The sequence below is a fragment of the Thermobia domestica genome, chromosome 16, assembly GCF_964235325.1.
Source record: "Thermobia domestica chromosome 16, izTheDome1.hap1.1, whole genome shotgun sequence".
NCBI lineage: Eukaryota > Metazoa > Arthropoda > Insecta > Zygentoma > Lepismatidae > Thermobia > Thermobia domestica.
This window is the reverse complement of record NC_137469.1, coordinates 103,581,992-103,595,182: the sequence shown is the minus strand read 5'-3', so window position 1 is coordinate 103,595,182 and position 13,191 is coordinate 103,581,992. Positions and strand designations below refer to the sequence as shown.

The window sequence follows — 13,191 nt, the reverse complement described above, 5'->3', positions numbered from 1 at the left end:
ACTGGGGAAGTGAATAAGCAAAATGTCGCTATTGGTCCCCGACAAATCCTCAGTGGGTTGACCCTTGCAAAATGGTAGGTACAGGCAAATTAATGGTGTGGTGTGGTCTATGGGGCACCAAATTAATTGGTCCATTCATCATTCCTGGTACCCTCACTGCTGAACAGTATTTGGATATGTTGCGGGATCTCATCCTCCCTTCCATATTGTCCGAGGACGGCACATTTCCACTCTTTTTCCAGCGGGATGGTGCCCCTCCGCATTACGGATTACAGGTCCGTACCTATCTGGATGAACAATTTCCTGGACGTTGGATTGGGCGCCGTCGTCCCATTGAATGGCCAGCACGATCAGCAGATCTGACGCCCTTGGATTTTTATCTGTGGGGTCTCTGAAGGCAAAGGTATACGCCGAAAAGATCCGGGATCTTGAACACCCGGAAGTACGCATATTTGCAGCCTGTGCCGATATTTCACCAGAAGCTCTTTTGAGGGTCATGGACAATTGGGTTGAACGAATTACCTTGCGCATAACTCGGGATGGGGGCCACGTAGAGCACGTACTCCACCATGCGTGACAGGTAAAATTAGCAATTTGAAATGCCTGTAACTTGAACACATTAAGATATCAACAAACCGATTCCACCATTGTGTTTGTCTTTAAATTCTACCCTAAAATGACGTGCCGTATGACCATGTTCCCATTTAAAAATCTTGACGTGAATTCAAGATGGCCGCCATCTTGGTCACCATCACAATCCGACTTCATCCGACTTCCTACTATGTTACTACATGGTTGTTGTTCACTATTTTCCACGAACACGGATTTTAAAAGGGGTGGTAAGGGACTTATGGTCCACCCTGTATTGTTCAAAACACATGACAAGCATTCAATCAAGTCATTTTGTGTGTCACTTAATTCCCCATTAAAAGCAGAATCATACTTAAAATATTTTTTCAAACGCTGCTCTTTATATGTCAACAACCCCAAATAATTTTTGTACCAATGCGTGCAGAAGAACTCTCTTGCCCTCTGTTTGTTCTATTCCCAACACAGACGTTGGTTTTCGTTCTTTAATAACACATTAATTTTCCAAAAACCACTGACATAGAAGATTCTTTAATAAGAATTATATTATGTTCATATTCTCCACTTACTGACATTTTGTCTCGTTCACTTTTGCAAATGTAAGAAAAAATGTCACTCACAATATCTCAAAAACACACACTCTCTACTCAATTCTAGTGAACTCAGCGAGTCTGATTTTGTACAGGTTTGCGCCAACGTAACGGAATAAAGGGGCATTAGTTTGCGATAATAGACGTAGCACCTTTACAACTTCTTTTTCCAGCTTTTGCGTTGCGTTAAAGTCCGCAAAATTAAGCAAAGTTGGAAGGGAATGGGGCCCACGTTCTCTTGCTCTTTATTTGGTTGATGTATCAAATTGAAATCGAACGTCTCGAGAGAAAAGCTTTATGTAGAAACGAAAGTCGATAAGCACTGAGACCGGTCTCTTTCGCAGGTTATTACCAATGCGTTCTCACGCGGGATATTCTGAGTAGCTTGGCGGTAGTTCTATTGTCGCCTGAGACACTGCCCGGTGAGCCTCCCAGCAGTGGTGCTAACCACGATTTCTTTATCAAACAATATTTTTTTTTTCAACTTAGAAAACTATCATACATTCTGTGCAAGGAAAATGAATTAATTATAAATTATAATTTCTGAAAGTAAATGGGTAGGTCGGGCCTCAGGACCTCTTACGACCCTTCGCCACTACTAGGAATTCACATGATTTGATATCGAACTAGGAACCCCTCGCACAGGATGTGAGGCTTTATCACTGAGCCACTGTGACCTCCAGAATAAGAAGACTTAAGTTGCAAATCTTAATAATTAAGTTTCTTGTTCTTAAAAAAAATCTCTGAGTAAAATTCTTTCTGTGAAAACTTAAAAAACGAGATACTCTTTTGTAAGATTTATAAAATGGAACACAATTCCAAATGCAATATAGACTTGTTGCCTGCAATTTCACTTTAACACAATTCTTGATGACAAAAAATTATCATAACAGGACAAAATAAGGAGCAAATTCAAATATTTATTACCATTATGAGTATCAACATGCATCAATTTCTGTCGTTAAATAAGTCTAACTACAGAGTGGGAGAGAATTAACTCCCTGCTGAAAATTGTTTATAATTTCTTGAATACTTAACCAATTTCCATGAATCAAAAAACATTTTGTTCCTTACAATGGTAAAATTGTTATGCACTAGTAAAATTCCACATAAGCACCACCAATTTTCGTAAACTGGTTGGGATACTTGCGACAAACCTCTGCAAATACAACAGAGGTACATTTGCAAGAACTTGATAAATTCGCTTATCCAGTTCATCAAGAGTCTGGTTTTGTGCGATAAACAAACATGACATGACATGAAGCACCGCTCCATCTGTCTACATGATATTACAGAAGAGATTGGATCAGTCTTCAAACCAAGCAAGCATTATCTCCCCATACTCCAATCCAGGCGCGTACCCAGAAATTTTTGTTGGGGAGGGTCCAATACTACACAACACTACATTTATGTAGTATTCATTCAATGTTATTCTATATCCAAAAGACTATAAGTAATTGTTAATACTGCCACCTATAAGATTGTGTTTTATAAGAAAACAAAGAGTACAAATGAAGTGTAAAAACAAATCTTTATACTACATCAATCATTGCTAAACGAGTATCGCTTTATTAAGAAAGTGTGCAGATCTATGTCGAGTTACGAATTTTTTTTTTTTTTCTTTCTGGAGTCGGGTAGCCCAGATACGGCAAACCCCAATTCGGGTGCGTCTCTGCTCCAACCGATGATCACTGTCTTCTATCGATAATTCCTGGCAGTAATGTGCTTTTCATGGACGAAAATTCAACTCTTCCTTCACAACTGTTCGGATTGTGCGTCGGATTAAACCACATTCGCGAGATGCCTGTCTTTGTGATTTCTGAAGACTTCGAGTGAACATTTCCTGAACCACTTGCACATTTTCTCCGTTCTGGATGTTGAGGAGCAATCGCGTGCCCTAATATCGGATAGAGAATCTGTGCCCATTAGCTTCGAATGGCAAGTCCTTATAGTCTCTGCATCTACTGAGGGACGAGGTCCTTTCACACTTCGCCAGCACCTTTATACTTGCCTTACTTCCTACCGGGATGGCAACCGAGCCAGCTAATGCAAGGTTAGATGTTACGCGATATTCCACCACTGATATCTGCAATGAGATGTGCAATAAATTCTACCATTATACGGAACAAATTTAACATATAGTGCATGTACGGTGAGGGCCCACTATTTGAAGTGCTTGAGATAAGTGGATGACTCCCGGGGTCGGGGTTAACTCAAAAATTTCAAATGAGAAGTTATCAAATTGAATGGCATTCGAAAATTTTATAAGAAACGACTCGTAACGTTCATCCGATATCGATACATCGAAGTGGTCACGAATGGTACAGGACAAACTACAATTTCAACCTCTATCATCGATATCGGATGAACGTTACCAGTCGTTGTTTCTTACAAGCTTTCCAATGCTATCCAATTTGACATTAACTTTCCACTTAAAATTTTTGAGTTGCCTCTTGCCCAAAATGTCTTCTACTTATCACGAGCACTTCATGTAATGGGCCTCATTGTACACGCACTATGTGTTAACAAAAATCTCCAACAGCGAACCGTTTCTGAGAAAATGGCCCGGGGTTAGACTTTGTGGACATCCTGTGTATATAACATTTTACTATTATTGGATGTTTCCTTTGAACTGCAAATCCTGAATCAAGTGGCTGTAGACAAGTTTTAGGAGACAGAGTATTAATGAAATATTTGTTTATGCAAATATTATGAAATAAACAACATCGCATGAGCAGACCTCCCAGCAGGACATGTAGAAGTTCGGTTTATAAAATAGGACAGTTTGGCTTTTACAATAAAATATTACGCTCTGAAGCACAGAAAAAATATAAATATATTGTAAGAAAACGCCGCCTTTCACCCGCCAACCTTCCAAGACTCCCTGCAGATTTTCCGGAGTACAAACAACTTTGACTACAATTCACAAACACAAATTAGTAATGCAACTAAAAGTATTATTTCTTTTACGACCAATTTTGACTACAATTCACAAACACAAATTAATAATGCAACTAAAAGTATTATTTCTTTTACAAACAATTTTAACTACAATTCACAAACACAAATTAGTAATGCAACTAAAAGTATTATTTCTTTTACGAACAATTTTGACTACAATTCAGAAACACAAATTAGTAATGCAACTAAAAGTATTATTTCTTTTACGAACAACTTTGACTTACAATTCACAAACACAAATTAGTAATGCAACTAAAAGTATTATTTCTTTTACGAACTACTTTGATTACAATTCAGAAACACAAATTAGTAATGCAACTAAAAGTATTATTTCTTTTACGAACAACTTTGACTGACAATTCACAAACACAAATTAGTAATGCAACTAAAAGTATTATTTCTTTTACGAACTACTTTGATTACAATTCAGAAACAAATTAGTAATGCAACTAAAAGTATTATTCCTTTTACGAACAACTTTGACTGACAATTCACAAACACAAATTAGTAATGCAACTAAAAGTATTATTTCTTTTACGAACTACTTTGATTACAATTCAGAAACAAATTAGTAATGCAACTAAAAGTATTATTCCTTTTACGAACAATTTTGACTACAATTCAGAAACACAAATTAGTAATGCAACTAAAAGTATTATTTCTTTTACGAACAACTTTGACTGACAATTCACAAACACAAATTAGTAATGCAACTAAAAGTATTATTTCTTTTACGAACTACTTTGATTACAATTCAGAAACAAATTAGTAATGCAACTAAAAGTATTATTTCTTTTACGAACAATTTTGACTACAATTCAGAAACACAAATTAGTAATGCAACTAAAAGTATTATTTCTTTTACGAACAACTTTGACTGACAATTCACAAACACAAATTAGTAATGCAACTAAAAGTATTATTTCTTTTACGAACTACTTTGATTACAATTCAGAAACAAATTAGTAATGCAACTAAAAGTATTATTCCTTTTACGAACAACTTTGACTGACAATTCACAAACACAAATTAGTAATGCAACTAAAAGTATTATTTCTTTTACGAACTACTTTGATTACAATTCAGAAACAAATTAGTAATGCAACTAAAAGTATTATTTCTTTTACGAACAATTTTGACTACAATTCAGAAACACAAATTAGTAATGCAACTAAAAGTATTATTTCTTTTACGAACAACTTTGACTGACAATTCACAAACACAAATTAGTAATGCAACTAAAAGTATTATTTCTTTTACGAACTACTTTGATTACAATTCAGAAACAAATTAGTAATGCAACTAAAAGTATTATTTCTTTTACGAACAATTTTGACTACAATTCAGAAACACAAATTAGTAATGCAACTAAAAGTATTATTTCTTTTACGAACAACTTTGACTGACAATTCACAAACACAAATTAGTAATGCAACTAAAAGTATTATTTCTTTTACGAACTACTTTGATTACAATTCAGAAACAAATTAGTAATGCAACTAAAAGTATTATTCCTTTAAGGATACCACCTCTCCATACATTCTGAATTATACTTTTCACGTTACTTTTTCTTTTATTTTTATGATTTTGTGCAAACAATAGAATTTCAACAAGGCACTGAATATAGTAAAAACACTAAAAAATGCAGCTTCAATATTGTTAGAATTTAGAACATATTCACTCTACCTCAGAAGAAAAAGAAATAATTAACTCTTATTTATAGGATTACCATGGCATTTAACACTTTTTACAAGTCGTTATTTATATATAATTTTGAATATACGCAAAAATATTAAGTATTTCTCTACCTTCCTACTATTTTTCTAGTTCTTTTATTTACAGATGAACTTTATTTTGACATTATTTTTCATTACTTCGTATCTTTTTAATGAAAACAGAAGACTGATAACTTATTTCTCTGTAATGAAATATTTGAATCTAATTAAATATTGAATTATTTGATCAACGTATTTCCTTCTGAAATAAATAACGTAACAGCGTTTCATTCATCATAGCCCTGCAAATTATATATACACTTCTATAAATTTCAGGACATTTCCAGTTCATAAATAATTTCCAGGATTTTCACCATTTTTCTGCTTTTCGTAACTTTTCCAGGGCGTTTCCACGATACACTTTTATTTCCAGGTTTTCCAGGACGACTATGAGAACCCTGCATATTATGTACAGCAATATTGGAAGGGTTGGGATATGTTGGTAAATACCAACACACCTCCATGCCTAGCTAATATTGTTGCACACACTGCTAAAAGAAAATGCTAACACAGCTTGCGTTATAAGAAACTGGAGCATGGCACGGTTTCTCAGCTAAACATTCATTGTGGAAGAATAAGAAAGAAAAAAAAAGTTCATATTCCCTCAGAAAAAAAAAGCTAAGATACATTTAGCATATTGCTAATATGTAGCAATTTAGCCCTTGGCCTATATTTTTAATAATTGAATCCTGAAAAATATAGGAAATAAAGGACACGATAAAAATATAGGACGTATATAGGACAAATATACACAAATTTCCAAAATATAGGAAAAAATAGGACACTGGGAGCCCTGCATGAGTCGTACTTGAGGAAATTGTATTTACAACAAAAGTACACTACCCTTGTGGATATTTTTATGAGAAGTGATTTACACAACAACAAAGAATTCTTGATTAAATATAATCAAAATAGCCTGAGTCATCTGAGAAAATTATCCCAAAAAAATAAACTCGCCTCCAACACAAAACTGCGCCTTGTGGGTTTATTCACGAGAGATGTCTTAACCCGTATTTACGGTTATTAATGAAACATTTATGAAATACGAAGAAAATCGTCTAAAATTTAGTTTCGATACGCTGAACAGTATGGTCTTTAGGCGAGTGAAAATCTTTACATCGGGACGAACGGACAGATAGTTTTTCAGTAGGTAAGGGACATGTAACGTGTAAATACGTTGATTTTTTTTAACGGTCACCATACTTTCTGTTCTCTTATCATCGCTCGAAAGTAAAACAGGAAATTACTTAAGATATAGCTCTATTTTTTCTTCAGTTCCAGGGATTGTTTGGTCTAATCTTTGTGTGTATGTTCTACCGGTATTTTCTACAAAATGTCGCTTAGTAAGCCCAGTACAAATGATAGTGGTCATTGAATGGATACAGTAGTAAAGTGACAAGAATGTGTTTAGTGTACAGGCATTCTTTTTTTTTTTTTTTTTTAAGCAAGTACCGTTTGAAGAAAGCACAAAATGCAATTTTAATTAGGAGAAAGAAAATTTAAAAGTAATCACTATATCACTATGTATGGTTATAAATTTGTAAGAACGAGATTGTTTTTCAATGTCTTAATTTCTCGCGTTAATTAATGGTTCACGTTATACTTGTACACGATAAGAAGTGAAATCAAATAACGTCGCAGGTGCAGGCCATTGGTTTTCGCCAGACTGTAGGATTGAGTGATTATGGTTATCAAGAAAGAAAGAGAGAGAGAGAAAGGAACATATATAAGAAAACTATACGCTGGTTATAATTTCTTGGAGGTCTTGGAGCAAACAAATATATTATTTATTTTTGTGTGTTGGTCAGTTATCTTTCTTCCTTATATTACGTGATTTCGTTACCATACTTAAGCAATGGACACAGCAGTATCTTACAATTTAAACACCAATGGAAGTTAAAGCTACTTAAAAGGTGGCAACTTCTCTTCACAAAACGGAATAAAAGCTTAGTAATACTGATGAATAATATTTTAAATATTTAGTATATTCTATTCATTTGGCTATTATAGAACATAGAGGTGAGCAAAGCCAGTAAAATAGTAGATTAGCTTAAAAGATCTTTATTATTATTATTAATCTCCATTTTACTTCCCTTCAATTTATATCACTATCATAAAGCTCACAATGATATCGGGCGATTTAGCTCAGTGGTAGAGCTATCACCTATCGTGCTTGAGATCCAGGTTCGATCCCGACACCACCAAGAGGGCTTTGTTGTGGACAAACACCGTGCGTGAGTGTTTTATCGGGATTCTACAGTTTCCTCTCACTTTTTTCATTACACCAATTCATTCATTACCATCATATCATCATCACTGCTTCCCTCAGCCATGGAGATATTCGTGGGACGTCAAACTTAAAAAAAAAGAAAGTAGAAAGAGATGATTTTTTCTATCCTTTCTTGTTAACCTATACATTGCGCTGTTTTCTGTTGATTCATCTATTTCGTCCTTAAAAGGTCTGTTGGGTAAGCGATTAACCTGACATTCGCTTCTCACTGGCCAAGCTGTTACAAACTTTGTCTGTTTCATTTCATGTAACGACCCACCACCCGAAACTAGATCCTATTATTTAGAAGCACTCTGCACATAATACGTAGGACTTACCTGCGAATAAGGAGAATCATAGACAATCGATTTGACAGGTGCTTTTTCTTGCCACAGTACATCCTGAATTTTAACTCCTTCTGCCTCTAAGTGAACTCTTAGACGAGGGTTATCCAGTCGACACTGCTTCCATGCTTTACCTGACACTGCACGAGCTTGCGTTGTATAGCGATTCTGAAATATGTGGAGATCTCGCAAAGCTGTGTAGCCCAACAACTGCACAAGATCATCACCTAGGTTCTGGGGACTAATAACCAATACCTAAAAAAGAATTACAAAAAGAAATTGTCTTCTTTAAAATACACCTAACTCATTATTCATGGCAGCAGACTTCTTTCAAACATTTTACAAAATTATAAGTTGACTGAATTTATTATTGTAAAAGAAAATGACAGGGCTCATAGTGGTCTGGTCTCCTGTAAATAATTAAAAAGTGACTAAGAGCACACGAAAAAGTGACCAAAATCTCCTCATGTCCCTTTTTTCCTTTGTGAATTTCTCCATCATCTCTCTGTTTGTTTGTTGTTTTGTTTCATATTTTCTTTTTTACTTCTTCTTTTTGAGCTTCCTCCTTTCTTAGGTTTACTAAATATGCTTTGTAGGTTACGGTAAGCAGACTTAGCAGCTGTAAGAAGCTTCTCAGTAAGTGGAATCAGTTCTAGCCTATTTCCGAATTTCTTCATCCCAGACATATTTAACTTAGCATTGAGAGTTCTCAGAGCCATGAAATATACAAATGCATCACCTAAGAAGAACATACTAGAAGCATAACACAAGACGAACATGATGAACCTCACAAATACACACACACAGCGTTGAGCGAAGCGTTAACTATTACGAGAGAAAACTAAAAGACTATTATGAAAGAAGAAAGAATAGACACAAAAGGGTTCTCAACTCCACCTTGAGAGCTTAAGCATCCACCAACCATCCACTGTGCTTTAGAAAGAATAAAAGCTGAAGTGAGAATAAAGCTGACTGTTTCACATGTGGCAGCAAGTACTGAAGCTTTCAGATGAGTAATGAGTAACAAGTTTCTGCCTTTTTGCATCTATTTTTATATTTTTCTTAGAAACTGCCAATGCAAAACATAAATCACACGAAAATGTCACTTTACGTCCCAAAAAAGTAACTTTTAGTGACAAATTTGAAAAAAAAAAAAAAAAAAAAAGTAACTTTTAGTGACCAACTTGAAAAAAAGTAACTTTTAGTTAAAAAAAAAAAAAGTGACTCACTATGAGCCCTGAAATGAGGAACCACGAAGGCTCAGTACCAGTGCGGTTATCGCGAACGAAGGGCCCCTGTTTCGATCCCAGGACACGTAAATCTGTGGTGGACAATATCGTGTCCGTGATATTCTCGGGGTTACTATTCCGTTTCTTCCCACGTTATCATTCTACTAATTTTTTGATAATCACTCTTCTCTTTTAACTTCTGAAGGATATCACTCTGAAAATCTGAGCTACTTTCATCTTCAAAATGTAAATAAAAGACGAGTTGGAAAAGTGCACCTCGGCAAGTGTTATTAACAAGCAAGTACATTTACTAAAACCAAATGTTTAATTCATTTTCTCATAAATTTCCTAATAACTACTTTCAGTTACATGAACAATTACTAACTGACACTCATCTATTATGTGCCCTGAGAATTTTAATAGGGTTTATATTCCTAGTTCTAGCTGTAAGCACCCATCATTGCCGGGTATTAATTTAGAACTAGATAAAAAGTAGAGAAAGAAGAATGTCCTTATTCCACTGCACGGGTAAGCATCCTATGCTGTTATGTAAGCTCCATAACCAATATTTAACGCTGGCTGCATATATAAAAGGTATTCTTAACATAGAAACGTACATATATATTTTGAATCCTTGTAAGTTTCACCCCCCCCCTTCCCAAAACGAAAATCGAAAATAAGTTTGTGACTGTACATACTAAAATCGTAGGTTATCAGTATCGATATAAAAATAATCAAGATGTTATTATCTACGATTAAAATGTAAAAATATTTGTGAAACTGAAATTCTTCATTACAGTCCAACCGTCTAAAGACAACATGATTAGTTGCAGAAATCAATCTGATTCCCAGGATTCCCACGACATATAATAGATGAGTATTACTTAATTTTAGCAAAACGTGTCAGACTGTATCTGTGTTACAACACAACTAACGAACACTGTTTAGTTAAATTCGTCGCATGTCACTTGACAATAATCTTATCGTAAATCAAAATAAACAAAAATGTTAAACCAAGTTCCACAATCACATAAAAGTAATTTTACAGAACTTCCAATTTCGGCTACAACAGGTATTTTCTTTATATAGTGTATTCTTATCAAATACATATAAAGTTAATAAACTAGAACAAACCCACAGATAAATTACCTTTAAATTCAAAAATACTCCTGCATGAAGCAACTGGTACTGTATCTTGGTAGTATTAATAACCACTAACGTATGCAGAGTTTGGCAACAAATATTACAGACTTCATCCAACAAGTACTGAGCTTCTCGAGAATCAAGTAACAAATCTATCAACTCCAGTCGTCGAAGTGTACTTAAATTACCCATCAGCCTCTTCAATGCTTGAAGGAGAGTTCCACCTGTGCCATATATGGATTCTTCTTCCCTACTGGCCATATTACAAGAGAAGGTAAATCTCAATGTGTGCACCTTCTTCCCAGTACCAGTTTCTCTCTCAACGAAGTATGATAACATTGTCATAAACTCGTATAAGTTATAAAAATTGTACATAGGTTCGAACACAAGTTTCTTGAAGTTTTGCCCTACATTCTGTAGACACAACTGTGTGCGGAAGTGATCCAAGACGTGCTGAAGAAGAACAAGAAATGGCATTTGAATTAAAAAAGAAATAACCTTCTTACTACTTTTTCTACATATACTATATTGTATTCATTATAGTTGAAAATATGAGCAAACATGATTCTTTTACAGCAGCAGCTAAACATTGTTGATATTCGAAGAAAGAAAAAAATAAAGTTAATTTATCATTTATTTATTTATCTTAATACTGAAAGCATTATACTACAAAAAGTACTGGATATCTAAATTCAAGAGTGAAAATGTTGACATTTCTAGACGGCCCAAAATTGAGGACACAGATCTCCGACTTATTGTGCCGGTGAGTTAATCCAGCCTCGGAATCAAACCCAGGTTTTTCTCTGACCAGTCATACATTCTCAATAATGAGGCTAACCTCACGTGTGATTAACATTACACTGAATCATTTGCTTCTTTCTTTAATCTTCTCGGCTAGTGCATAATACACAGCACTTTTCACCAATTGAGATTGTAAGTTATCGTATTATAATGGATGTATGTGGCTCATTTGATGGACACCATAGTGGCTAATATACAGGCACAATTAAGTCAGAACTCAGGTTCGATCTCTAGCCCAGTCGTACATTTTCACTCTATCTACTAGAAAAAATCTTATGAAATCTGGCCACCACGGTCGCCTGATCGGAGGTTTCTTTTGGGAGAGTCTTTTTTTTCAGCACCAAGGCTACATGAACCATTGACTTACAGACCAACATGGAATTCGAACCACGTGTACTTCCCCTGCATATTCTCCAAAGTAGACAGTGGGGCAATCACTTAACTGTAAGAGAACTCTATTTGGTTACGGGGGCACAGTGGCTCACTGGTAAAGCGCTGACCTCTGGTGCTAGGGGGTTCCAAGCGCCGACCTCTGGTACTAGGGGGTTTCTGTTTCTATCTCGAGCAATATGAGTTTGTGGTCGAAAACAATGTATTCATGGGTTCTCCAATTTCTTCCCTTAAGTAAGGGCAATCCGAGAGCTCGGTATTCCACAGAAAACTGTCTGAATGTTGCAGAAACATCTAGTCATGAAGTCGTATCGTCTGTAGGTGGTGTCAGCTCTGAAACCAACAGACCTAGTTTAACGGACGTCTTCCAGTGAAAGATTACAACAATGTTTGCAAGAGGATGGTTTCTCAGGAAAGTTAATCTTCTGTGACGAGTCAACAGTCAATATTTCACACAAAATTAACAGACATAAAATACGGCCCGGGGCATGAGAAACAACATGCTATCTTGCAACATCAATGTGATTCTCTGAAATCGAATGTCTTTCATTCAATTTCCTAACAGAATGTTTCTGGATCTTTCTTCTTTGGAGAAGGTACCATGAGAGGTGCTAAGTCTTTGGACGTGATACAACAATGGTTCCTACCATAGTTTAAGGAAGACAGTGCTTATCTTCATTTTACAGGATAGTGCGCCACTACATTACCATCGCCAAGTTTGTGATTATCTCAATAAGCGACTTCTTAAACGACGAACTGGTCGTGCAAACGAATTAAGAATTGATGAAATGACCACCACGAACTTCAGACCCCACTTTGTGTGATTTCTTCCTATAGGATTTAATAGGAAAAAAAAATGAAATTAAATTTTTGAGTTTTACGTCCCGCGGTTATGCCGGTTAGGCTAAAGGAGACGGTGATGATGAGAGATGAATGAAATGGTGGAATGAAGAAAGTGGGAGGAAACGGGAGAACCCCGAGAAAACCCACGCACACGGTGTTTGTCCACCACAAAGTTCACTTAGCGGGAGCAGGGTTTGAACCCGGGACCCCAAGCACCAGAGGTGAACGCTCTACCACTGAGCCATTGCGGCCCTAGGA

At 35.7% G+C, this 13,191-nt stretch overlaps 1 protein-coding gene across 3 annotated transcripts in view; it reads right to left on the bottom strand.

The window, feature by feature from the left end:
- The window catches only part of LOC145673293 (uncharacterized), a 47,661-nt gene that overhangs the window by 23,030 nt on the left and 11,440 nt on the right, over window positions 1–13,191 (bottom strand). For all 3 annotated transcript variants that reach the window (XR_014128743.1, XR_014128742.1, XM_081742863.1), the window contains exons 3-4: window positions 10,906–11,352; window positions 8,522–8,782 (exon numbers count right to left, since the gene is read on the bottom strand). Coding sequence is in view for 1 of the 3 variants with exons in the window: in XM_081742863.1 (XP_081598989.1) it covers window positions 8,522–8,782; window positions 10,906–11,352 (708 nt within the window). In the remaining 2 variants the exon portion in view is untranslated. The remainder of the gene's footprint in view (window positions 1–8,521; window positions 8,783–10,905; window positions 11,353–13,191) is intronic.